The 25,068-nt window shown below is 59.6% G+C and overlaps 4 protein-coding genes across 4 annotated transcripts; all 4 read right to left on the reverse strand.

Moving 5' to 3' along the window:
* Positions 1–1,042: 1,042 nt before the first annotated feature.
* On the reverse strand, positions 1,043–4,998 carry LOC135314021 (PHD finger protein 7-like). The gene is made up of 9 exons (XM_064455691.1): positions 4,956–4,998; positions 4,532–4,623; positions 4,351–4,452; positions 3,952–4,076; positions 3,452–3,721; positions 3,103–3,216; positions 2,841–2,959; positions 2,090–2,651; positions 1,043–1,289 (listed from the first exon to the last, which is right to left on the reverse strand). The coding sequence occupies exons 1-9, from the start codon at positions 4,996–4,998 to the stop codon at positions 1,043–1,045; spliced, it is 1,674 nt and encodes a 557-aa protein (XP_064311761.1).
* A 2,196-nt stretch (positions 4,999–7,194) lies between these two features.
* On the reverse strand, positions 7,195–11,150 carry LOC135314022 (PHD finger protein 7-like). The gene is made up of 9 exons (XM_064455692.1): positions 11,108–11,150; positions 10,684–10,775; positions 10,503–10,604; positions 10,104–10,228; positions 9,604–9,873; positions 9,255–9,368; positions 8,993–9,111; positions 8,242–8,803; positions 7,195–7,441 (listed from the first exon to the last, which is right to left on the reverse strand). The coding sequence occupies exons 1-9, from the start codon at positions 11,148–11,150 to the stop codon at positions 7,195–7,197; spliced, it is 1,674 nt and encodes a 557-aa protein (XP_064311762.1).
* Positions 11,151–13,346: 2,196 nt separating this feature from the next.
* LOC135314023 (PHD finger protein 7-like) lies at positions 13,347–17,302 on the reverse strand. The gene is made up of 9 exons (XM_064455693.1): positions 17,260–17,302; positions 16,836–16,927; positions 16,655–16,756; positions 16,256–16,380; positions 15,756–16,025; positions 15,407–15,520; positions 15,145–15,263; positions 14,394–14,955; positions 13,347–13,593 (listed from the first exon to the last, which is right to left on the reverse strand). Exons 1-9 carry the CDS (start codon positions 17,300–17,302, stop codon positions 13,347–13,349), a joined length of 1,674 nt encoding a protein of 557 aa, XP_064311763.1.
* A 2,196-nt stretch (positions 17,303–19,498) lies between these two features.
* LOC135314024 (PHD finger protein 7-like) lies at positions 19,499–23,454 on the reverse strand. Its single transcript, XM_064455695.1, has 9 exons — positions 23,412–23,454; positions 22,988–23,079; positions 22,807–22,908; positions 22,408–22,532; positions 21,908–22,177; positions 21,559–21,672; positions 21,297–21,415; positions 20,546–21,107; positions 19,499–19,745 (listed from the first exon to the last, which is right to left on the reverse strand). The coding sequence occupies exons 1-9, from the start codon at positions 23,452–23,454 to the stop codon at positions 19,499–19,501; spliced, it is 1,674 nt and encodes a 557-aa protein (XP_064311765.1).
* Between the last annotated feature and the right edge of the window lie 1,614 nt (positions 23,455–25,068).

Genomic DNA, 25,068 nt, shown 5'->3' on the forward strand with positions numbered 1-25,068 from the left:
AGCCGTGGCACTTAGGGACGTGGTTTAGTGGTGGACTTGGCAGTGTTAGGTTACCAGTTGGACTCGGTGATCTTAAGGGTCTTTTCCAGCCTAAATGATTCTAGTTCCCATTCAATTATTGCTTCATCACCCTTTGATTACCATTTGATTTTTATTCAATCATTGATTAATTACCGTTTGAGCGTTGCTGAAAACCCTTTTTGTTAACCCCACGACAAACGACTTCTCTGAATAATGCACCTGCGACACCAGGACGAAAACCAGACGGTGTCTCAGGCACAACCAGAGTAGGAAAAAAGGAATGCGAAATCCAGTGTTGGAGCATCCACGTCCGAAATGCAACTCAGGGCCGAGACAGAAACCAGAAAGCCCCAGAAGCCCTTCTACAATAGTAGCTGGCTGACACTGCTGAGAGTGACTAGAGGCTTCCCAGGCTGCCTCCTTCAGCTCCTGCTTTTCAAGTGTCCTCAGCCATCCCCTTCTACCAGCCACCTTCCAAGCCAAATTCTGGTGCTCAGCGTTTCCTCCTCCCCAGGCTTTCTGAGATTTTGCTCGGCCTTCTGACGCCAGGGCATTACAGAGCTCCGTTGGCTAGATGCCAAGAGAGGTGAACGGTGCCAGGGAGCAAGCACCTCCGTTCAGAGCGAGGTTGTGCATGACCAGAGCTCTTTGGCCAGCTCCCTTTGAGCCCCATTGCTCAGGAGCGCCTCGGAGCTCACAGCGCAATCCCCCTGAAGAGTGCTGCCTGCTCTGGCCGCGTCTAGAGCTCACACCTTCCCAGTCACAGCACTCAAGACTAGAAGGACAAAGTGCTGCCACCGAGTTCTCTTATGGACCCTCTGCACCTCCATTCCTTCTGCATTGCCTCTTTATTGGCAGAACAGCCCACCAGGGCTCCCAGGTTCCCCTGCCTTCCTCCGAGAGGACAGCCGCTCCCTACTTTAAGGAATCAACTTTCATGCTGCATTAAGGCCTGTCAGGAAGGCACTTCACGCACACACCATGAGACCAGACACACACACCACGAAGAGCAGAGGGTTGTTCAAATCTGTACAGCCACCCCACGGGATTTCCTTTGCGCTTTGGTCACCGTTAGTCTTTGACTCAGCCTTCTAGCTCTCCGCCAGCTTCCGCAGAGCTGTTCGGCAGTCGCTCTGTAACCAAAGCTGTTCTCCTTCTTGCAGTAGAAAGGCACTTGCTGGTCTCCAACAGAAGGGAAATCCTTGCGGATGATTGCCATTTCCAGGCCCCTTGTTACCCTCCCGTAGAGCACATGTGATTTTTTTGCTCTGGAGGGCATACGGCGGGACTCAAGCCCTCAGTAACAGGTACTGCTCTGACTCTGCTGAGCTCTGTGGAGTAAAGTCCTTACCAGGCGTTTGCGATCTCTCCTAAAAATGACTTCTTGGCTTATACTGCAAGAAGGAAGCCTTCAGTTGGTACAGTAGCAATCGTGTTGGGGAACAGGACCCAGAACTGGGGAGCGCCCTTAGGCGACTGTATGAACAGAGTCTACGGAAGCTTTTGTGTCACAAATAGGGATGTGACACTGAACTGAACTCTTAAAGAAAAGTAGCTTTGCCACTTTGCCACAATTCTCCCTAACCTAGGCAAGGAGGATAGGAAATTGGTTACAGGCTTGTCCAGAAGGAAACAAAGTTGAAGCGTGTCAAAAGTCGCTGGGACCAGGACAGGTGATTTTGGTGGGCGAGCCATGAGGGCTGCGCCGGGTGGGCAGGGGCAGCACCCATTGCCAGGAGATGGCAGCAGCGGCACCAACTGGGCCGTGCAGGCCACACTCCTGGGGACAGGGACAGAGGCCCAGAGACAGAGGGGGTTTGGGGGTGGGTGTGAACTTCCCCCGGGGAAACTGAGCAAGATGTGGTGCCAGCAAGGCACGAAGCAGAGGGCCACGGCGCTGGGCAGCCGGCCCAGGCCAGCCCGCAAGGAGGGATGTCTGGGGAAGGTGCTGCCTACACGCAGGGAGAAGAGAACCCTCCGTGCCCAGCCCCTAATGCTGCCCCTCCAGAAAGGGAGAGGAGGAGGAAGCCGACAAACGAGTGTGGGATATCCCAGTGCAGAGACTAACAGCTCTCTTTGTTGTGCGGGGGGCGGGGTGTGGATCAGGGCCAGCACTTGAGGACGGTGCACGGCTGGTCCTGCAGCAGCGTCCAGGCTGGCTGTAGGGAGTTTGGGCCCACCGTTGCAATCGGGAATGGTCTCGCATGCGGTCGGGCCCAGGGATGCTGGAGCAGCTGCTGCCCTCAGCTCTGGGGAACCGCGGGAGGGCCCTGGTGCTGCCTGGCTACCGGTGGTGGGGCTGCTGGTCTCTGGTGCCAGAAGGCCATGGGGCAGCCCCACTGCTGCCTGGCTGGAGGTGCAGCTCTCATCACTCGGTGCTGGCGTGTGACTGCTGTTACAGTGTCTTCTGGGCCGGCGAGGGAGTTTGGGCCCGACGTTGCAATCGGGAATGGTCTCGCGCCCGCTGGGGCCCAGGGTAGCTGGAGCGGCGGCTGCTCTCAGGCACTGGGCAGCCGTAGGAGTGCCCCAATGCCACCTGGCTACCAGTGGTGGGGCTGCTGGTCTCAGGTGCCATGGAGGTGACTGGCTGGAGGTGGTGGGGCCGTTAAGCACCAAGCTGGCACTGGAGGCTGTAAGGGGAAGCTGGAAGGTCAAGGGCACGGCTCCACCAGACCTGGGGCAGGATAGGCCAGTGCGGTGCCTCCAGGCCTCCTGGAGCAGAGAGGCCAGATCTGGCAAGCCCAGCACGGGCAGCTGCTACCAGGCCTTGCCTGGCCCCTGGCCCCAGCCCAGGGGCACCCGCGTGCTTTGCCTCTTACCGGTGCCCAGTCCAGCACAGCCGTCGCACTCCCAGCTGGCCGTGCTGTTCCTCAGGTAGGAGCAGCGTTTGTGAGTGCCCTCAGCAGCGCAGGAGCAGCACAGGAGCAGTTGCCAGGGCCTGAGGAAGCAAACGGGTTCATGGCTGTGAGGACGAAGTGACCATGGCACAGGATTGCGCGGCAGAGCTCTCGATCTTAGCCCTTCCCCTTTGAGAGACAGAGACCCTGTGCAGAGCCCTGGGGTGCAGCTTTGGCAACTTACCCCTCTTCCTCTGCCCGCTCCCTGCCTGCTGGACAAAGGCACTCACTGGCATCACAGCGTCTGTGCCTCTCATATAATTGCTCATAGGCACCATTGTCTTCCCACGACAGTCCCCTTCTGGTGGAGGAAGGGAAAATTGATGAGCCCCTGCAGCTGGGCAAAAGGCAGGTGCAGGGCGTCCCTGCTCTTCTTTCCCTCCCTGCCGTGTTTCCAAGTCCTCCGTGAAGCTGAAGGCCAGACTCACAGTACAGTGGAGAGCCAGGACTGCTGGGACAGGCCCTGGCATGGCATGGCATGGCACAGTGCTCGCACCCTCCTGCCTTGTGAGCTGGGAATAATAAAAACCAACCTCTTTGGGATTTGGATCCCCATGGTGAGCATTTCCATCAGAAATCGATACTCATTTTGACAATGCGGGCAGCAGAAGCCGTAGAAGCCAGCATGACTGGCATGAACCTGGATGCATCCCCTGTGGAACCAGGCGTGTTTGCACGCTGGGCACACCATGGTGCCGAAGGACTTTCTGTCCCCCACAGGGTCCAGGCAGATGAGGCAGGTGGTGGTCTCCTCCGGAGCCGCCTCCACTGCCTGCTCTGGGCGGTGCTCCCAGCAGAAGGACCTGGGGGAAGAGGAAAGGGATGGGCGAGCTGTGGAGTGCTGGGCCCTACCCCAGTGGGAGCAAGGAGGGGAGAAGAGGCATGAAGGAACCCCAGGCATTGCCCAGCTCTGGCTCTGCATGTGGCCGGCTGCTGGGATCTGCCACTGTGGATTCCTTTCTATCTTGGCTTACAGTGGCAGGCAAGCGACTGAAGGTGAGGAGCCTCCCCCATGCAGCCTGGCTGCCCTTACCTGTAGAGCCCAAAGAACTGGGTGATGCATCCACCCTCCACAGCACAGGGGAGATGGAAGCTGCGGTCGCAGCCCATCTCCCGGCAAGTGATGGTGGCCCCGCTGTCACCACAGACAAAGCAGTCCTGGAAAGAGCACAGCAGCCCCCATCAGCGGCAGCCTCAGGGCCTCCACAGCCCGACCCACACCTCCGGGCAGGGCGCAGGATGCGGCCGCTGCTGGGTCACACCCCGCAGAGCCGCCTGGCGGTCAAGGCTCCTGTGCGGGAGCCTCTGTGGACCTGCTGGGAGCAAGACTTTTGTCCCAGAGCGGCTTGAAGGGATTTCTTTCTTGGGGTCTGGGCTAAGCTCCGGCAAACCTCTCCTGGCACAAATCTCCCTGTTCTTGTCAGGTCCTCACCTTCTGCGCTGCCCGGGCGATTGTGCGTTGAATATCCTCAGGCAGAAATCCCACGAGTCCTACTTCCTTGACCCGTTGCTGAAAAAGCTCGTTGGCAAAATACTGCAGAAGAGAGAAGAGGAGAAATCTCTGCTGTCTGACTGTCTGTCGGAAAGCTGGAGGGGGCTCCAGAGGAACTCACCAGGCAAAACACATGGGCACAGACTCCTTGCTTCTCCAGTTTGGGCCCACAGACATCCGGGTCAGCCTCTGCCCGGAGACACAGCATGCATGCTGGAGGGGAGAGAGCAAATGCCAGCGGGAACGAGCACCTGTGCGTGGCCGGGGGAAGTGTCCCTGAGGATTGCTGCCAAGGGCCTGCTCCATCCCTGCCTAGCTGGCTGATGGGCAGGGCTGGAGGCCTTGGAGAGGAAGGGGCCGTTGCAGGCGTGGGGCTCTCAGCGGGTGCCCGGTGCCCAGCCTGGTCCCTGCTTGCTGAGGAAAGGAGGGGCCTTTTCCTGGGGCAGATGGGGAGCTCCTGCCTCCCCCTGCCACCGCTCTTGGCCCCATGCTGACCACCCTGACAAGCCCTCTGCCAGGCTGTGCAAGGGATACTTTGCTCTCACCCTGCTCCATGGAGTCGGTGGCCTTCCGCTTCCTTGCGGACATGGCACACATCAACAGTGAGCGTTTGGAGAGTCCTTGTCCCAGCAGCACTGGGGTGTCTCCTGCAAACGCTCCCCTGCTGGCTCTGAGGCAGAAGCAAGACGCGGGTGAGCTTGCAGCACAGGCCCAGAGCCCCAAGGTGTGGGGCCCCCCTCCTCCCTCGGCAGCCCTGCGCAAGCGCTGTCACTCCCCTACCCTCTCCTCACCTCACCAGGTCACACTGACGCACGGCTGGTGCCCAGCGTTCCTTTATGTGGGCTTGGCCCCGCGGCTTACAGTGGCCGCTGTGACATCAGCACCGCTGGCCTGCGCGCGCCCCCAGTGCGGGCAGGGACGCCCTCGGCCACCTGCCACCCACTGTGAGACGGCCCCCGCCTCACAGGGCTGGGTGTGAAGTGCCAAGGCGGGGGGCCCGAGCCCTCGGCACCCACGTAACCGGGGCGGCTGCTCCTGCAGCATGCGCAGAGTCAAACGCCAGGTCCCCTGGCGCAGCCGTCACGTACGGCACTGTTGGCCAAACGGTGCTGTTCAGGCAGTGTGACTCCAAGGCCAAGGAAAATCTCTGCTCCTGTCCCCAGCATGGGGAGCGCTGCCAGCAGGTCGCGGAAGGTGATCCTTCCCCTCTGTGCCGCACGGGTAAGGCTGCATCTGCAGTACCATGGCCGGTTCTGGGCTCCCTGGTACTGGGGAGAGAAGTGAGCCTTGAGCCTGGCCTGGGCTCACCCATCCCATCCACTCAGAAGTGGCGGGTGGTCGGGGCACAGCACGGGAGCTCAGCATGGCGCCTAAGCGTCGCAGGTGGCCCAACGTCTTTCTCCTGAAGTCCTTAGTGCTTTGGTGACGTGGTGCCCCTGGAACAAAAAGGCGTGCGGGACCACGAGCTGGGGAGTCATGGCAGAAATGGCCTTTTTCCATGGCAATAAACTGCCTTTCAGAGTCGGTGGGGGCCTTTTTCCCTAGCGCGGTAGGAAGCTGCAAGTGGCTGTGGGGCAGCTTTGGAGGCGGTGGGTGGGAGCATTGATTTGTTGGAGGGCAGAAAGGCTCTACAGAGGGGTCTGGGCAGGCTGGATTGATGGGCCGAGGTTTGTCAAGCGTTGGAACAGGCTGCCCAGGGAAGCGGTTGAGGTGCCATCCCTGGACGTATTGAAAAGACGTGTAGCCGTGGCACTTAGGGACGTGGTTTAGTGGTGGACTTGGCAGTGTTAGGTTACCAGTTGGACTCGGTGATCTTAAGGGTCTTTTCCAGCCTAAATGATTCTAGTTCCCATTCAATTATTGCTTCATCACCCTTTGATTACCATTTGATTTTTATTCAATCATTGATTAATTACCGTTTGAGCGTTGCTGAAAACCCTTTTTGTTAACCCCACGACAAACGACTTCTCTGAATAATGCACCTGCGACACCAGGACGAAAACCAGACGGTGTCTCAGGCACAACCAGAGTAGGAAAAAAGGAATGCGAAATCCAGTGTTGGAGCATCCACGTCCGAAATGCAACTCAGGGCCGAGACAGAAACCAGAAAGCCCCAGAAGCCCTTCTACAATAGTAGCTGGCTGACACTGCTGAGAGTGACTAGAGGCTTCCCAGGCTGCCTCCTTCAGCTCCTGCTTTTCAAGTGTCCTCAGCCATCCCCTTCTACCAGCCACCTTCCAAGCCAAATTCTGGTGCTCAGCGTTTCCTCCTCCCCAGGCTTTCTGAGATTTTGCTCGGCCTTCTGACGCCAGGGCATTACAGAGCTCCGTTGGCTAGATGCCAAGAGAGGTGAACGGTGCCAGGGAGCAAGCACCTCCGTTCAGAGCGAGGTTGTGCATGACCAGAGCTCTTTGGCCAGCTCCCTTTGAGCCCCATTGCTCAGGAGCGCCTCGGAGCTCACAGCGCAATCCCCCTGAAGAGTGCTGCCTGCTCTGGCCGCGTCTAGAGCTCACACCTTCCCAGTCACAGCACTCAAGACTAGAAGGACAAAGTGCTGCCACCGAGTTCTCTTATGGACCCTCTGCACCTCCATTCCTTCTGCATTGCCTCTTTATTGGCAGAACAGCCCACCAGGGCTCCCAGGTTCCCCTGCCTTCCTCCGAGAGGACAGCCGCTCCCTACTTTAAGGAATCAACTTTCATGCTGCATTAAGGCCTGTCAGGAAGGCACTTCACGCACACACCATGAGACCAGACACACACACCACGAAGAGCAGAGGGTTGTTCAAATCTGTACAGCCACCCCACGGGATTTCCTTTGCGCTTTGGTCACCGTTAGTCTTTGACTCAGCCTTCTAGCTCTCCGCCAGCTTCCGCAGAGCTGTTCGGCAGTCGCTCCGTAACCAAAGCTGTTCTCCTTCTTGCAGTAGAAAGGCACTTGCTGGTCTCCAACAGAAGGGAAATCCTTGCGGATGATTGCCATTTCCAGGCCCCTTGTTACCCTCCCGTAGAGCACATGTGATTTTTTTGCTCTGGAGGGCATACGGCGGGACTCAAGCCCTCAGTAACAGGTACTGCTCTGACTCTGCTGAGCTCTGTGGAGTAAAGTCTTTCCCAGGCGTTTGCGATCTCTCCTAAAAATGACTTCTTGGCTTATACTGCAAGAAGGAAGCCTTCAGTTGGTACAGTAGCAATCGTGTTGGGGAACAGGACCCAGAAGTGGGGAGCGCCCTTAGGCGACTGTATGAACAGAGTCTACGGAAGCTTTTGTGTCACAAATAGGGATGTGACACTGAACTGAACTCTTAAAGAAAAGTAGCTTTGCCACTTTGCCACAATTCTCCCTAACCTAGGCAAGGAGGATAGGAAATTGGTTACAGGCTTGTCCAGAAGGAAACAAAGTTGAAGCGTGTCAAAAGTCGCTGGGACCAGGACAGGTGATTTTGGTGGGCGAGCCATGAGGGCTGCGCCGGGTGGGCAGGGGCAGCACCCATTGCCAGGAGATGGCAGCAGCGGCACCAACTGGGCCGTGCAGGCCACACTCCTGGGGACAGGGACAGAGGCCCAGAGACAGAGGGGGTTTGGGGGTGGGTGTGAACTTCCCCCGGGGAAACTGAGCAAGATGTGGTGCCAGCAAGGCACGAAGCAGAGGGCCACGGCGCTGGGCAGCCGGCCCAGGCCAGCCCGCAAGGAGGGATGTCTGGGGAAGGTGCTGCCTACACGCAGGGAGAAGAGAACCCTCCGTGCCCAGCCCCTAATGCTGCCCCTCCAGAAAGGGAGAGGAGGAGGAAGCCGACAAACGAGTGTGGGATATCCCAGTGCAGAGACTAACAGCTCTCTTTGTTGTGCGGGGGGCGGGGTGTGGATCAGGGCCAGCACTTGAGGACGGTGCACGGCTGGTCCTGCAGCAGCGTCCAGGCTGGCTGTAGGGAGTTTGGGCCCACCGTTGCAATCGGGAATGGTCTCGCATGCGGTCGGGCCCAGGGATGCTGGAGCAGCTGCTGCCCTCAGCTCTGGGGAACCGCGGGAGGGCCCTGGTGCTGCCTGGCTACCGGTGGTGGGGCTGCTGGTCTCTGGTGCCAGAAGGCCATGGGGCAGCCCCACTGCTGCCTGGCTGGAGGTGCAGCTCTCATCACTCGGTGCTGGCGTGTGACTGCTGTTACAGTGTCTTCTGGGCCGGCGAGGGAGTTTGGGCCCGACGTTGCAATCGGGAATGGTCTCGCGCCCGCTGGGGCCCAGGGTAGCTGGAGCGGCGGCTGCTCTCAGGCACTGGGCAGCCGTAGGAGTGCCCCAATGCCACCTGGCTACCAGTGGTGGGGCTGCTGGTCTCAGGTGCCATGGAGGTGACTGGCTGGAGGTGGTGGGGCCGTTAAGCACCAAGCTGGCACTGGAGGCTGTAAGGGGAAGCTGGAAGGTCAAGGGCACGGCTCCACCAGACCTGGGGCAGGATAGGCCAGTGCGGTGCCTCCAGGCCTCCTGGAGCAGAGAGGCCAGATCTGGCAAGCCCAGCACGGGCAGCTGCTACCAGGCCTTGCCTGGCCCCTGGCCCCAGCCCAGGGGCACCCGCGTGCTTTGCCTCTTACCGGTGCCCAGTCCAGCACAGCCGTCGCACTCCCAGCTGGCCGTGCTGTTCCTCAGGTAGGAGCAGCGTTTGTGAGTGCCCTCAGCAGCGCAGGAGCAGCACAGGAGCAGTTGCCAGGGCCTGAGGAAGCAAACGGGTTCATGGCTGTGAGGACGAAGTGACCGTGGCACAGGATTGCGCGGCAGAGCTCTCGATCTTAGCCCTTCCCCTTTGAGAGACAGAGACCCTGTGCAGAGCCCTGGGGTGCAGCTTTGGCAACTTACCCCTCTTCCTCTGCCCGCTCCCTGCCTGCTGGACAAAGGCACTCACTGGCATCACAGCGTCTGTGCCTCTCATATAATTGCTCATAGGCACCATTGTCTTCCCACGACAGTCCCCTTCTGGTGGAGGAAGGGAAAATTGATGAGCCCCTGCAGCTGGGCAAAAGGCAGGTGCAGGGCGTCCCTGCTCTTCTTTCCCTCCCTGCCGTGTTTCCAAGTCCTCCGTGAAGCTGAAGGCCAGACTCACAGTACAGTGGAGAGCCAGGACTGCTGGGACAGGCCCTGGCATGGCATGGCATGGCACAGTGCTCGCACCCTCCTGCCTTGTGAGCTGGGAATAATAAAAACCAACCTCTTTGGGATTTGGATCCCCATGGTGAGCATTTCCATCAGAAATCGATACTCATTTTGACAATGCGGGCAGCAGAAGCCGTAGAAGCCAGCATGACTGGCATGAACCTGGATGCATCCCCTGTGGAACCAGGCGTGTTTGCACGCTGGGCACACCATGGTGCCGAAGGACTTTCTGTCCCCCACAGGGTCCAGGCAGATGAGGCAGGTGGTGGTCTCCTCCGGAGCCGCCTCCACTGCCTGCTCTGGGCGGTGCTCCCAGCAGAAGGACCTGGGGGAAGAGGAAAGGGATGGGCGAGCTGTGGAGTGCTGGGCCCTACCCCAGTGGGAGCAAGGAGGGGAGAAGAGGCATGAAGGAACCCCAGGCATTGCCCGGCTCTGGCTCTGCATGTGGCCGGCTGCTGGCATCTGCCACTGTGGATTCCTTTCTATCTTGGCTTACAGTGGCAGGCAAGCGACTGAAGGTGAGGAGCCTCCCCCATGCAGCCTGGCTGCCCTTACCTGTAGAGCCCAAAGAACTGGGTGATGCATCCACCCTCCACAGCACAGGGGAGATGGAAGCTGCGGTCGCAGCCCATCTCCCGGCAAGTGATGGTGGCCCCGCTGTCACCACAGACAAAGCAGTCCTGGAAAGAGCACAGCAGCCCCCATCAGCGGCAGCCTCAGGGCCTCCACAGCCCGACCCACACCTCCGGGCAGGGCGCAGGATGCGGCCGCTGCTGGGTCACACCCCGCAGAGCCGCCTGGCGGTCAAGGCTCCTGTGCGGGAGCCTCTGTGGACCTGCTGGGAGCAAGACTTTTGTCCCAGAGCGGCTTGAAGGGATTTCTTTCTTGGGGTCTGGGCTAAGCTCCGGCAAACCTCTCCTGGCACAAATCTCCCTGTTCTTGTCAGGTCCTCACCTTCTGCGCTGCCCGGGCGATTGTGCGTTGAATATCCTCAGGCAGAAATCCCACGAGTCCTACTTCCTTGACCCGTTGCTGAAAAAGCTCGTTGGCAAAATACTGCAGAAGAGAGAAGAGGAGAAATCTCTGCTGTCTGACTGTCTGTCGGAAAGCTGGAGGGGGCTCCAGAGGAACTCACCAGGCAAAACACATGGGCACAGACTCCTTGCTTCTCCAGTTTGGGCCCACAGACATCCGGGTCAGCCTCTGCCCGGAGACACAGCATGCATGCTGGAGGGGAGAGAGCAAATGCCAGCGGGAACGAGCACCTGTGCGTGGCCGGGGGAAGTGTCCCTGAGGATTGCTGCCAAGGGCCTGCTCCATCCCTGCCTAGCTGGCTGATGGGCAGGGCTGGAGGCCTTGGAGAGGAAGGGGCCGTTGCAGGCGTGGGGCTCTCAGCGGGTGCCCAGTGCCCAGCCTGGTCCCTGCTTGCTGAGGAAAGGAGAGGCCTTTTCCTGGGGCAGATGGGGAGCTCCTGCCTCCCCCTGCCACCGCTCTTGGCCCCATGCTGACCACCCTGACAACCCCTCTGCCAGGCTGTGCAAGGGATACTTTGCTCTCACCCTGCTCCATGGAGTCGGTGGCCTTCCGCTTCCTTGCGGACATGGCACACATCAACAGTGAGCGTTTGGAGAGTCCTTGTCCCAGCAGCGCTGGGGTGTCTCCTGCAAACGCTCCCCTGCTGGCTCTGAGGCAGAAGCAAGACGCGGGTGAGCTTGCAGCACAGGCCCAGAGCCCCAAGGTGTGGGGCCCCCCTCCTCCCTCGGCAGCCCTGCGCAAGCGCTGTCACTCCCCTACCCTCTCCTCACCTCACCAGGTCACACTGACGCACGGCTGGTGCCCAGCGTTCCTTTATGTGGGCTTGGCCCCGCGGCTTACAGTGGCCGCTGTGACATCAGCACCGCTGGCCTGCGCGCGCCCCCAGTGCGGGCAGGGACGCCCTCGGCCACCTGCCACCCACTGTGAGACGGCCCCCGCCTCACAGGGCTGGGTGTGAAGTGCCAAGGCGGGGGGCCCGAGCCCTCGGCACCCACGTAACCGGGGCGGCTGCTCCTGCAGCATGCGCAGAGTCAAACGCCAGGTCCCCTGGCGCAGCCGTCACGTACGGCACTGTTGGCCAAACGGTGCTGTTCAGGCAGTGTGACTCCAAGGCCAAGGAAAATCTCTGCTCCTGTCCCCAGCATGGGGAGCGCTGCCAGCAGGTCGCGGAAGGTGATCTTTCCCCTCTGTGCCGCACGGGTAAGGCTGCATCTGCAGTACCACGGCCGGTTCTGGGCTCCCTGGTACCGGGGAGAGAAGTGAGCCTTGAGCCTGGCCTGGGCTCACCCATCCCATCCACTCAGAAGTGGCGGGTGGTCGGGGCACAGCACGGGAGCTCAGCATGGCGCCTAAGCGTCGCAGGTGGCCCAACGTCTTTCTCCTGAAGTCCTTAGTGCTTTGGTGACGTGGTGCCCCTGGAACAAAAAGGCGTGCGGGACCACGAGCTGGGGAGTCATGGCAGAAATGGCCTTTTTCCATGGCAATAAACTGCCTTTCAGAGTCGGTGGGGGCCTTTTTCCCTAGCGCGGTAGGAAGCTGCAAGTGGCTGTGGGGCAGCTTTGGAGGCGGTGGGTGGGAGCATTGATTTGTTGGAGGGCAGAAAGGCTCTACAGAGGGGTCTGGGCAGGCTGGATTGATGGGCCGAGGTTTGTCAAGCGTTGGAACAGGCTGCCCAGGGAAGCGGTTGAGGTGCCATCCCTGGACGTATTGAAAAGACGTGTAGCCGTGGCACTTAGGGACGTGGTTTAGTGGTGGACTTGGCAGTGTTAGGTTACCAGTTGGACTCGGTGATCTTAAGGGTCTTTTCCAGCCTAAATGATTCTAGTTCCCATTCAATTATTGCTTCATCACCCTTTGATTACCATTTGATTTTTATTCAATCATTGATTAATTACCGTTTGAGCGTTGCTGAAAACCCTTTTTGTTAACCCCACGACAAACAACTTCTCTGAATAATGCACCTGCGACACCAGGACGAAAACCAGACGGTGTCTCAGGCACAACCAGAGTAGGAAAAAAGGAATGCGAAATCCAGTGTTGGAGCATCCACGTCCGAAATGCAACTCAGGGCCGAGACAGAAACCAGAAAGCCCCAGAAGCCCTTCTACAATAGTAGCTGGCTGACACTGCTGAGAGTGACTAGAGGCTTCCCAGGCTGCCTCCTTCAGCTCCTGCTTTTCAAGTGTCCTCAGCCATCCCCTTCTACCAGCCACCTTCCAAGCCAAATTCTGGTGCTCAGCGTTTCCTCCTCCCCAGGCTTTCTGAGATTTTGCTCGGCCTTCTGACGCCAGGGCATTACAGAGCTCCGTTGGCTAGATGCCAAGAGAGGTGAACGGTGCCAGGGAGCAAGCACCTCCGTTCAGAGCGAGGTTGTGCATGACCAGAGCTCTTTGGCCAGCTCCCTTTGAGCCCCATTGCTCAGGAGCGCCTCGGAGCTCACAGCGCAATCCCCCTGAAGAGTGCTGCCTGCTCTGGCCGCGTCTAGAGCTCACACCTTCCCAGTCACAGCACTCAAGACTAGAAGGACAAAGTGCTGCCACCGAGTTCTCTTATGGACCCTCTGCACCTCCATTCCTTCTGCATTGCCTCTTTATTGGCAGAACAGCCCACCAGGGCTCCCAGGTTCCCCTGCCTTCCTCCGAGAGGACAGCCGCTCCCTACTTTAAGGAATCAACTTTCATGCTGCATTAAGGCCTGTCAGGAAGGCACTTCACGCACACACCATGAGACCAGACACACACACCACGAAGAGCAGAGGGTTGTTCAAATCTGTACAGCCACCCCACGGGATTTCCTTTGCGCTTTGGTCACCGTTAGTCTTTGACTCAGCCTTCTAGCTCTCCGCCAGCTTCCGCAGAGCTGTTCGGCAGTCGCTCCGTAACCAAAGCTGTTCTCCTTCTTGCAGTAGAAAGGCACTTGCTGGTCTCCAACAGAAGGGAAATCCTTGCGGATGATTGCCATTTCCAGGCCCCTTGTTACCCTCCCGTAGAGCACATGTGATTTTTTTGCTCTGGAGGGCATACGGCGGGACTCAAGCCCTCAGTAACAGGTACTGCTCTGACTCTGCTGAGCTCTGTGGAGTAAAGTCTTTCCCAGGCGTTTGCGATCTCTCCTAAAAATGACTTCTTGGCTTATACTGCAAGAAGGAAGCCTTCAGTTGGTACAGTAGCAATCGTGTTGGGGAACAGGACCCAGAACTGGGGAGCGCCCTTAGGCGACTGTATGAACAGAGTCTACAGAAGCTTTTGTGTCACAAATAGGGATGTGACACTGAACTGAACTCTTAAAGAAAAGTAGCTTTGCCACTTTGCCACAATTCTCCCTAACCTAGGCAAGGAGGATAGGAAATTGGTTACAGGCTTGTCCAGAAGGAAACAAAGTTGAAGCGTGTCAAAAGTCGCTGGGACCAGGACAGGTGATTTTGGTGGGCGAGCCATGAGGGCTGCGCCGGGTGGGCAGGGGCAGCACCCATTGCCAGGAGATGGCAGCAGCGGCACCAACTGGGCCGTGCAGGCCACACTCCTGGGGACAGGGACAGAGGCCCAGAGACAGAGGGGGTTTGGGGGTGGGTGTGAACTTCCCCCGGGGAAACTGAGCAAGATGTGGTGCCAGCAAGGCACGAAGCAGAGGGCCACGGCGCTGGGCAGCCGGCCCAGGCCAGCCCGCAAGGAGGGATGTCTGGGGAAGGTGCTGCCTACACGCAGGGAGAAGAGAACCCTCCGTGCCCAGCCCCTAATGCTGCCCCTCCAGAAAGGGAGAGGAGGAGGAAGCCGACAAACGAGTGTGGGATATCCCAGTGCAGAGACTAACAGCTCTCTTTGTTGGGCGGGGGGCGGGGTGTGGATCAGGGCCAGCACTTGAGGACGGTGCACGGCTGGTCCTGCAGCAGCGTCCAGGCTGGCTGTAGGGAGTTTGGGCCCACCGTTGCAATCGGGAATGGTCTCGCATGCGGTCGGGCCCAGGGATGCTGGAGCAGCTGCTGCCCTCAGCTCTGGGGAACCGCGGGAGGGCCCTGGTGCTGCCTGGCTACCGGTGGTGGGGCTGCTGGTCTCTGGTGCCAGAAGGCCATGGGGCAGCCCCACTGCTGCCTGGCTGGAGGTGCAGCTCTCATCACTCGGTGCTGGCGTGTGACTGCTGTTACAGTGTCTTCTGGGCCGGCGAGGGAGTTTGGGCCCGACGTTGCAATCGGGAATGGTCTCGCGCCCGCTGGGGCCCAGGGTAGCTGGAGCGGCGGCTGCTCTCAGGCACTGGGCAGCCGTAGGAGTGCCCCAATGCCACCTGGCTACCAGTGGTGGGGCTGCTGGTCTCAGGTGCCATGGAGGTGACTGGCTGGAGGTGGTGGGGCCGTTAAGCACCAAGCTGGCACTGGAGGCTGTAAGGGGAAGCTGGAAGGTCAAGGGCACGGCTCCACCAGACCTGGGGCAGGATAGGCCAGTGCGGTGCCTCCAGGCCTCCTGGAGCAGAGAGGCCAGATCTGGCAAGCCCAGCACGGGCAGCTGCTACCAGGCCTTGCCTGGCCCCTGGCCCCAGCCCAGGGGCACCCGCGTGCTTTGCCTCTTACCGGTGCCCAGTCCAGCACAGCCGTCGCACTCCCAGCTGGCCGTGCTGTTCCTCAGGTAGGAGCAGCGTTTGTGAGTGCCCTCAGCAGCGCAGGAGCAGCACAGGAGCAGTTGCCAGGGCCTGAGGAAGCAAACGGGTTCATGGCTGTGAGGACGAAGTGACCGTGGCACAGGATTGCGCGGCAGAGCTCTCGATCTTAGCCCTTCCCCTTTGAGAGACAGAGACCCTGTGCAGAGCCCTGGGGTGCAGCTTTGGCAACTTACCCCTCTTCCTCTGCCCGCTCCCTGCCTGCTGGACAAAGGCACTCACTGGCATCACAGCGTCTGTGCCTCTCATATAATTGCTCATAGGTACCATTGTCTTCCCACGACAGTCCCCTTCTGGTGGAGGAAGGGAAAATTGATGAGCCCCTGCAGCTGGGCAAAAGGCAGGTGCAGGGCGTCCCTGCTCTTCTTTCCCTCCCTGCCGTGTTTCCAAGTCCTCCGTGAAGCTGAAGGCCAGACTCACAGTACAGTGGAGAGCCAGGACTGCTGGGACAGGCCCTGGCATGGCATGGCATGGCACAGTGCTCGCACCCTCCTGCCTTGTGAGCTGGGAATAATAAAAACCAACCTCTTTGGGATTTGGATCCCCATGGTGAGCATTTCCATCAGAAATCGATACTCATTTTGACAATGCGGGCAGCAGAAGCCGTAGAAGCCAGCATGACTGGCATGAACCTGGATGCATCCCCTGTGGAACCAGGCGTGTTTGCACGCTGGGCACACCATGGTGCCGAAGGACTTTCTGTCCCCCACAGGGTCCAGGCAGATGAGGCAGGTGGTGGTCTCCTCCGGAGCCGCCTCCACTGCCTGCTCTGGGCGGTGCTCCCAGCAGAAGGACCTGGGGGAAGAGGAAAGGGATGGGCGAGCTGTGGAGTGCTGGGCCCTACCCCAGTGGGAGCAAGGAGGGGAGAAGAGGCATGAAGGAACCCCAGGCATTGCCCGGCTCTGGCTCTGCATGTGGCCGGCTGCTGGCATCTGCCACTGTGGATTCCTTTTTATCTTGGCTTACAGTGGCAGGCAAGCGACTGAAGGTGAGGAGCCTCCCCCATGCAGCCTGGCTGCCCTTACCTGTAGAGCCCAAAGAACTGGGTGATGCATCCACCCTCCACAGCACAGGGGAGATGGAAGCTGCGGTCGCAGCCCATCTCCCGGCAAGTGATGGTGGCCCCGCTGTCACCACAGACAAAGCAGTCCTGGAAAGAGCACAGCAGCCCCCATCAGCGGCAGCCTCAGGGCCTCCACAGCCCGACCCACACCTCCGGGCAGGGCGCAGGATGCGGCCGCTGCTGGGTCACACCCCGCAGAGCCGCCTGGCGGTCAAGGCTCCTGTGCGGGAGCCTCTGTGGACCTGCTGGGAGCAAGACTTTTGTCCCAGAGCGGCTTGAAGGGATTTCTTTCTTGGGGTCTGGGCTAAGCTCCGGCAAACCTCTCCTGGCACAAATCTCCCTGTTCTTGTCAGGTCCTCACCTTCTGCGCTGCCCGGGCGATTGTGCGTTGAATATCCTCAGGCAGAAATCCCACGAGTCCTACTTCCTTGACCCGTTGCTGAAAAAGCTCGTTGGCAAAATACTGCAGAAGAGAGAAGAGGAGAAATCTCTGCTGTCTGACTGTCTGTCGGAAAGCTGGAGGGGGCTCCAGAGGAACTCACCAGGCAAAACACATGGGCACAGACTCCTTGCTTCTCCAGTTTGGGCCCACAGACATCCGGGTCAGCCTCTGCCCGGAGACACAGCATGCATGCTGGAGGGGAGAGAGCAAATGCCAGCGGGAACGAGCACCTGTGCGTGGCCGGGGGAAGTGTCCCTGAGGATTGCTGCCAAGGGCCTGCTCCATCCCTGCCTAGCTGGCTGATGGGCAGGGCTGGAGGCCTTGGAGAGGAAGGGGCCGTTGCAGGCGTGGGGCTCTCAGCGGGTGCCCAGTGCCCAGCCTGGTCCCTGCTTGCTGAGGAAAGGAGGGGCCTTTTCCTGGGGCAGATGGGGAGCTCCTGCCTCCCCCTGCCACCGCTCTTGGCCCCATGCTGACCACCCTGACAACCCCTCTGCCAGGCTGTGCAAGGGATACTTTGCTCTCACCCTGCTCCATGGAGTCGGTGGCCTTCCGCTTCCTTGCGGACATGGCACACATCAACGGTGAGCGTTTGGAGAGTCCTTGTCCCAGCAGCGCTGGGGTGTCTCCTGCAAACGCTCCCCTGCTGGCTCTGAGGCAGAAGCAAGACGCGGGTGAGCTTGCAGCACAGGCCCAGAGCCCCAAGGTGTGGGGCCCCCCTCCTCCCTCGGCAGCCCTGCGCAAGCGCTGTCACTCCCCTACCCTCTCCTCACCTCACCAGGTCACACTGACGCACGGCTGGTGCCCAGCGTTCCTTTATGTGGGCTTGGCCCCGCGGCTTACAGTGGCCGCTGTGACATCAGCACCGCTGGCCTGCGCGCGCCCCCAGTGCGGGCAGGGACGCCCTCGGCCACCTGCCACCCACTGTGAGACGGCCCCCGCCTCACAGGGCTGGGTGTGAAGTGCCAAGGCGGGGGGCCCGAGCCCTCGGCACCCACGTAACCGGGGCGGCTGCTCCTGCAGCATGCGCAGAGTCAAACGCCAGGTCCCCTGGCGCAGCCGTCACGTACGGCACTGTTGGCCAAACGGTGCTGTTCAGGCAGTGTGACTCCAAGGCCAAGGAAAATCTCTGCTCCTGTCCCCGGCATGGGGAGCGCTGCCAGCAGGTCGCGGAAGGTGATCCTTCCCCTCTGTGCCGCACGGGTAAGGCTGCATCTGCAGTACCATGGCCGGTTCTGGGCTCCCTGGTACTGGGGAGAGAAGTGAGCCTTGAGCCTGGCCTGGGCTCACCCATCCCATCCACTCAGAAGTGGCGGGTGGTTGGGGCACAGCACGGGAGCTCAGCATGGCGCCTAAGCGTCGCAGGTGGCCCAACGTCTTTCTCCTGAAGTCCTTAGTGCTTTGGTGACGTGATGCCCCTGGAACAAAAAGCCGTGCGGGACCACGAGCTGGGGAGTCATGGCAGAAATGGCCTTTTTCCATGGCAATAAACTGCCTTTCAGAGTCGGTGGGGGCCTTTTTCCCTAGCGCGGTAGGAAGCTGCAAGTGGCTGTGGGGCAGCTTTGGAGGCGGTGGGTGGGAGCATTGATTTGTTGGAGGGCAGAAAGGCTCTACAGAGGGGTCTGGGCAGGCTGGATCGATGGGCCGAGGTTTGTCAAGCGTTGGAACAGGCTGCCCAGGGAAGCGGTTGAGGTGCCATCCCTGGACGTATTGAAAAGACGTGTAGCCGTGGCACTTAGGGACGTGGTTTAGTGGTGGACTTGGCAGTGTTAGGTTACCAGTTGGACTCGGTGATCTTAAGGGTCTTTTCCAGCCTAAATGATTCTAGTTCCCATTCAATTATTGCTTCATCACCCTTTGATTACCATTTGATTTTTATTCAATCATTGATTAATTACCGTTTGAGCGTTGCTGAAAACCCTTTTTGTTAACCCCACGACAAACGACTTCTCTGAATAATGCACCTGCGACACCAGGACGAAAACCAGACGGTGTCTCAGGCACAACCAGAGTAGGAAAAAAGGAATGCGAAATCCAGTGTTGGAGCATCCACGTCCGAAATGCAACTCAGGGCCGAGACAGAAACCAGAAAGCCCCAGAAGCCCTTCTACAATAGTAGCTGGCTGACACTGCTGAGAGTGACTAGAGGCTTCCCAGGCTGCCTCCTTCAGCTCCTGCTTTTCAAGTGTCCTCAGCCATCCCCTTCTACCAGCCACCTTCCAAGCCAAATTCTGGTGCTCAGCGTTTCCTCCTCCCCAGGCTTTCTGAGATTTTGCTCGGCCTTCTGACGCCAGGGCATTACAGAGCTCCGTTGGCTAGATGCCAAGAGAGGTGAACGGTGCCAGGGAGCAAGCACCTCCGTTCAGAGCGAGGTTGTGCATGACCAGAGCTCTTTGGCCAGCTCCCTTTGAGCCCCATTGCTCAGGAGCGCCTCGGAGCTCACAGCGCAATCCCCCTGAAGAGTGCTGCCTGCTCTGGCCGCGTCTAGAGCTCACACCTTCCCAGTCACAGCACTCAAGACTAGAAGGACAAAGTGCTGCCACCGAGTTCTCTTATGGACCCTCTGCACCTCCATTCCTTCTGCATTGCCTCTTTATTGGCAGAACAGCCCACCAGGGCTCCCAGGTTCCCCTGCCTTCCTCCGAGAGGACAGCCGCTCCCTACTTTAAGGAATCAACTTTCATGCTGCATTAAGGCCTGTCAGGAAGGCACTTCACGCACACACCATGAGACCAGACACACACACCACGAAGAGCAGAGGGTTGTTCAAATCTGTACAGCCACCCCACGGGATTTCCTTTGCGCTTTGGTCACCGTTAGTCTTTGACTCAGCCTTCTAGCTCTCCGCCAGCTTCCGCAGAGCTGTTCGGCAGTCGCTCTGTAACCAAAGCTGTTCTCCTTCTTGCAGTAGAAAGGCACTTGCTGGTCTCCAACAGAAGGGAAATCCTTGCGGATGATTGCCATTTCCAGGCCCCTTGTTACCCTCCCGTAGAGCACATGTGATTTTTTTGCTCTGGAGGGCATACGGCGGGACTCAAGCCCTCAGTAACAGGTACTGCTCTGACTCTGCTGAGCTCTGTGGAGTAAAGTCCTTCCCAGGCGTTTGCGATCTCTCCTAAAAATGACTTCTTGGCTTATACTGCAAGAAGGAAGCCTTCAGTTGGTACAGTAGCAATCGTGTTGGGGAACAGGACCCAGAACTGGGGAGCGCCCTTTGGCGACTGTATGAACAGAGTCTACAGAAGCTTTTGTGTCACAAATAGGGATGTGACACTGAACTGAACTCTTAAAGAAAAGTAGCTTTGCCACTTTGCCACAATTCTCCCTAACCTAGGCAAGGAGGATAGGAAATTGGTTACAGGCTTGTCCAGAAGGAAACAAAGTTGAAGCGTGTCAAAAGTCGCTGGGACCAGGACAGGTGATTTTGGTGGGCGAGCCATGAGGGCTGCGCCGGGTGGGCAGGGGCAGCACCCATTGCCAGGAGATGGCAGCAGCGGCACCAACTGGGCCGTGCAGGCCACACTCCTGGGGACAGGGACAGAGGCCCAGAGACAGAGGGGGTTTGGGGGTGGGTGTGAACTTCCCCCGGGGAAACTGAGCAAGATGTGGTGCCAGCAAGGCACGAAGCAGAGGGCCACGGCGCTGGGCAGCCGGCCCAGGCCAGCCCGCAAGGAGGGATGTCTGGGGAAGGTGCTGCCTACACGCAGGGAGAAGAGAACCCTCCGTGCCCAGCCCCTAATGCTGCCCCTCCAGAAAGGGAGAGGAGGAGGAAGCCGACAAACGAGTGTGGGATATCCCAGTGCAGAGACTAACAGCTCTCTTTGTTGTGCGGGGGGCGGGGTGTGGATCAGGGCCAGCACTTGAGGACGGTGCACGGCTGGTCCTGCAGCAGCGTCCAGGCTGGCTGTAGGGAGTTTGGGCCCACCGTTGCAATCGGGAATGGTCTCGCATGCGGTCGGGCCCAGGGATGCTGGAGCAGCTGCTGCCCTCAGCTCTGGGGAACCGCGGGAGGGCCCTGGTGCTGCCTGGCTACCGGTGGTGGGGCTGCTGGTCTCTGGTGCCAGAAGGCCATGGGGCAGCCCCACTGCTGCCTGGCTGGAGGTGCAGCTCTCATCACTCGGTGCTGGCGTGTGACTGCTGTTACAGTGTCTTCTGGGCCGGCGAGGGAGTTTGGGCCCGACGTTGCAATCGGGAATGGTCTCGCGCCCGCTGGGGCCCAGGGTAGCTGGAGCGGCGGCTGCTCTCAGGCACTGGGCAGCCGTAGGAGTGCCCCAATGCCACCTGGCTACCAGTGGTGGGGCTGCTGGTCTCAGGTGCCATGGAGGTGACTGGCTGGAGGTGGTGGGGCCGTTAAGCACCAAGCTGGCACTGGAGGCTGTAAGGGGAAGCTGGAAGGTCAAGGGCACGGCTCCACCAGACCTGGGGCAGGATAGGCCAGTGCGGTGCCTCCAGGCCTCCTGGAGCAGAGAGGCCAGATCTGGCAAGCCCAGCACGGGCAGCTGCTACCAGGCCTTGCCTGGCCCCTGGCCCCAGCCCAGGGGCACCCGCGTGCTTTGCCTCTTACCGGTGCCCAGTCCAGCACAGCCGTCGCACTCCCAGCTGGCCGTGCTGTTCCTCAGGTAGGAGCAGCGTTTGTGAGTGCCCTCAGCAGCGCAGGAGCAGCACAGGAGCAGTTGCCAGGGCCTGAGGAAGCAAACGGGTTCATGGCTGTGAGGACGAAGTGACCGTGGCACAGGATTGCGCGGCAGAGCTCTCGATCTTAGCCCTTCCCCTTTGAGAGACAGAGACCCTGTGCAGAGCCCTGGGGTGCAGCTTTGGCAACTTACCCCTCTTCCTCTGCCCGCTCCCTGCCTGCTGGACAAAGGCACTCACTGGCATCACAGCGTCTGTGCCTCTCATATAATTGCTCATAGGCACCATTGTCTTCCCACGACAGTCCCCTTCTGGTGGAGGAAGGGAAAATTGATGAGCCCCTGCAGCTGGGCAAAAGGCAGGTGCAGGGCGTCCCTGCTCTTCTTTCCCTCCCTGCCGTGTTTCCAAGTCCTCCGTGAAGCTGAAGGCCAGACTCACAGTACAGTGGAGAGCCAGGACTGCTGGGACAGGCCCTGGCATGGCATGGCATGGCACAGTGCTCGCACCCTCCTGCCTTGTGAGCTGGGAATAATAAAAACCAACCTCTTTGGGATTTGGATCCCCATGGTGAGCATTTCCATCAGAAATCGATACTCATTTTGACAATGCGGGCAGCAGAAGCCGTAGAAGCCAGCATGACTGGCATGAACCTGGATGCATCCCCTGTGGAACCAGGCGTGTTTGCACGCTGGGCACACCATGGTGCCGAAGGACTTTCTGTCCCCCACAGGGTCCAGGCAGATGAGGCAGGTGGTGGTCTCCTCCGGAGCCGCCTCCACTGCCTGCTCTGGGCGGTGCTCCCAGCAGAAGGACCTGGGGGAAGAGGAAAGGGATGGGCGAGCTGTGGAGTGCTGGGCCCTACCCCAGTGGGAGCAAGGAGGGGAGAAGAGGCATGAAGGAACCCCAGGCATTGCCCGGCTCTGGCTCTGCATGTGGCCGGCTGCTGGCATCTGCCACTGTGGATTCCTTTCTATCTTGGCTTACAGTGGCAGGCAAGCGACTGAAGGTGAGGAGCCTCCCCCATGCAGCCTGGCTGCCCTTACCTGTAGAGCCCAAAGAACTGGGTGATGCATCCACCCTCCACAGCACAGGGGAGATGGAAGCTGCGGTCGCAGCCCATCTCCCGGCAAGTGATGGTGGCCCCGCTGTCACCACAGACAAAGCAGTCCTGGAAAGAGCACAGCAGCCCCCATCAGCGGCAGCCTCAGGGCCTCCACAGCCCGACCCACACCTCCGGGCAGGGCGCAGGATGCGGCCGCTGCTGGGTCACACCCCGCAGAGCCGCCTGGCGGTCAAGGCTCCTGTGCGGGAGCCTCTGTGGACCTGCTGGGAGCAAGACTTTTGTCCCAGAGCGGCTTGAAGGGATTTCTTTCTTGGGGTCTGGGCTAAGCTCCGGCAAACCTCTCCTGGCACAAATCTCCCTGTTCTTGTCAGGTCCTCACCTTCTGCGCTGCCCGGGCGATTGTGCGTTGAATATCCTCAGGCAGAAATCCCACGAGTCCTACTTCCTTGACCCGTTGCTGAAAAAGCTCGTTGGCAAAATACTGCAGAAGAGAGAAGAGGAGAAATCTCTGCTGTCTGACTGTCTGTCGGAAAGCTGGAGGGGGCTCCAGAGGAACTCACCAGGCAAAACACATGGGCACAGACTCCTTGCTTCTCCAGTTTGGGCCCACAGACATCCGGGTCAGCCTCTGCCCGGAGACACAGCATGCATGCTGGAGGGGAGAGAGCAAATGCCAGCGGGAACGAGCACCTGTGCGTGGCCGGGGGAAGTGTCCCTGAGGATTGCTGCCAAGGGCCTGCTCCATCCCTGCCTAGCTGGCTGATGGGCAGGGCTGGAGGCCTTGGAGAGGAAGGGGCCGTTGCAGGCGTGGGGCTCTCAGCGGGTGCCCAGTGCCCAGCCTGGTCCCTGCTTGCTGAGGAAAGGAGGGGCCTTTTCCTGGGGCAGATGGGGAGCTCCTGCCTCCCCCTGCCACCGCTCTTGGCCCCATGCTGACCACCCTGACAACCCCTCTGCCAGGCTGTGCAAGGGATACTTTGCTCTCACCCTGCTCCATGGAGTCGGTGGCCTTCCGCTTCCTTGCGGACATGGCACACATCAACAGTGAGCGTTTGGAGAGTCCTTGTCCCAGCAGCACTGGGGTGTCTCCTGCAAACGCTCCCCTGCTGGCTCTGAGGCAGAAGCAAGACGCGGGTGAGCTTGCAGCACAGGCCCAGAGCCCCAAGGTGTGGGGCCCCCCTCCTCCCTCGGCAGCCCTGCGCAAGCGCTGTCACTCCCCTACCCTCTCCTCACCTCACCAGGTCACACTGACGCACGGCTGGTGCCCAGCGTTCCTTTATGTGGGCTTGGCCCCGCGGCTTACAGTGGCCGCTGTGACATCAGCACCGCTGGCCTGCGCGCGCCCCCAGTGCGGGCAGGGACGCCCTCGGCCACCGGCCACCCACTGTGAGACGGCCCCCGCCTCACAGGGCTGGGTGTGAAGTGCCAAGGCGGGGGGCCCGAGCCCTCGGCACCCACGTAACCGGGGCGGCTGCTCCTGCAGCATGCGCAGAGTCAAACGCCAGGTCCCCTGGCGCAGCCGTCACGTACGGCACTGTTGGCCAAACGGTGCTGTTCAGGCAGTGTGACTCCAAGGCCAAGGAAAATCTCTGCTCCTGTCCCCGGCATGGGGAGCGCTGCCAGCAGGTCGCGGAAGGTGATCCTTCCCCTCTGTGCCGCACGGGTAAGGCTGCATCTGCAGTACCATGGCCGGTTCTGGGCTCCCTGGTACTGGGGAGAGAAGTGAGCCTTGAGCCTGGCCTGGGCTCACCCATCCCATCCACTCAGAAGTGGCGGGTGGTCGGGGCACAGCACGGGAGCTCAGCATGGCGCCTAAGCGTCGCAGGTGGCCCAACGTCTTTCTCCTGAAGTCCTTAGTGCTTTGGTGACGTGGTGCCCCTGGAACAAAAAGCCGTGCGGGACCACGAGCTGGGGAGTCATGGCAGAAATGGCCTTTTTCCATGGCAATAAACTGCCTTTCAGAGTCGGTGGGGGCCTTTTTCCCTAGCGCGGTAGGAAGCTGCAAGTGGCTGTGGGGCAGCTTTGGAGGCGGTGGGTGGGAGCATTGATTTGTTGGAGGGCAGAAAGGCTCTACGGAGGGGTCTGGGCAGGCTGGATTGATGGGCCGAGGTTTGTCAAGCGTTGGAACAGGCTGCCCAGGGAAGCGGTTGAGGTGCCATCCCTGGACGTATTGAAAAGACGTGTAGCCGTGGCACTTAGGGACGTGGTTTAGTGGTGGACTTGGCAGTGTTAGGTTACCAGTTGGACTCGGTGATCTTGAGGGTCTTTTCCAGCCTAAATGATTCTAGTTCCCATTCAATTATTGCTTCATCACCCTTTGATTACCATTTGATTTTTATTCAATCATTGATTAATTACCGTTTGAGCGTTGCTGAAAACCCTTTTTGTTAACCCCACGACAAACGACTTCTCTGAATAATGCACCTGCGACACCAGGACGAAAACCAGACGGTGTCTCAGGCACAACCAGAGTAGGAAAAAAGGAATGCGAAATCCAGTGTTGGAGCATCCACGTCCGAAATGCAACTCAGGGCCGAGACAGAAACCAGAAAGCCCCAGAAGCCCTTCTACAATAGTAGCTGGCTGACACTGCTGAGAGTGACTAGAGGCTTCCCAGGCTGCCTCCTTCAGCTCCTGCTTTTCA

This window comes from Phalacrocorax carbo, chromosome 6 (assembly GCF_963921805.1).
Source record: "Phalacrocorax carbo chromosome 6, bPhaCar2.1, whole genome shotgun sequence".
NCBI lineage: Eukaryota > Metazoa > Chordata > Aves > Suliformes > Phalacrocoracidae > Phalacrocorax > Phalacrocorax carbo.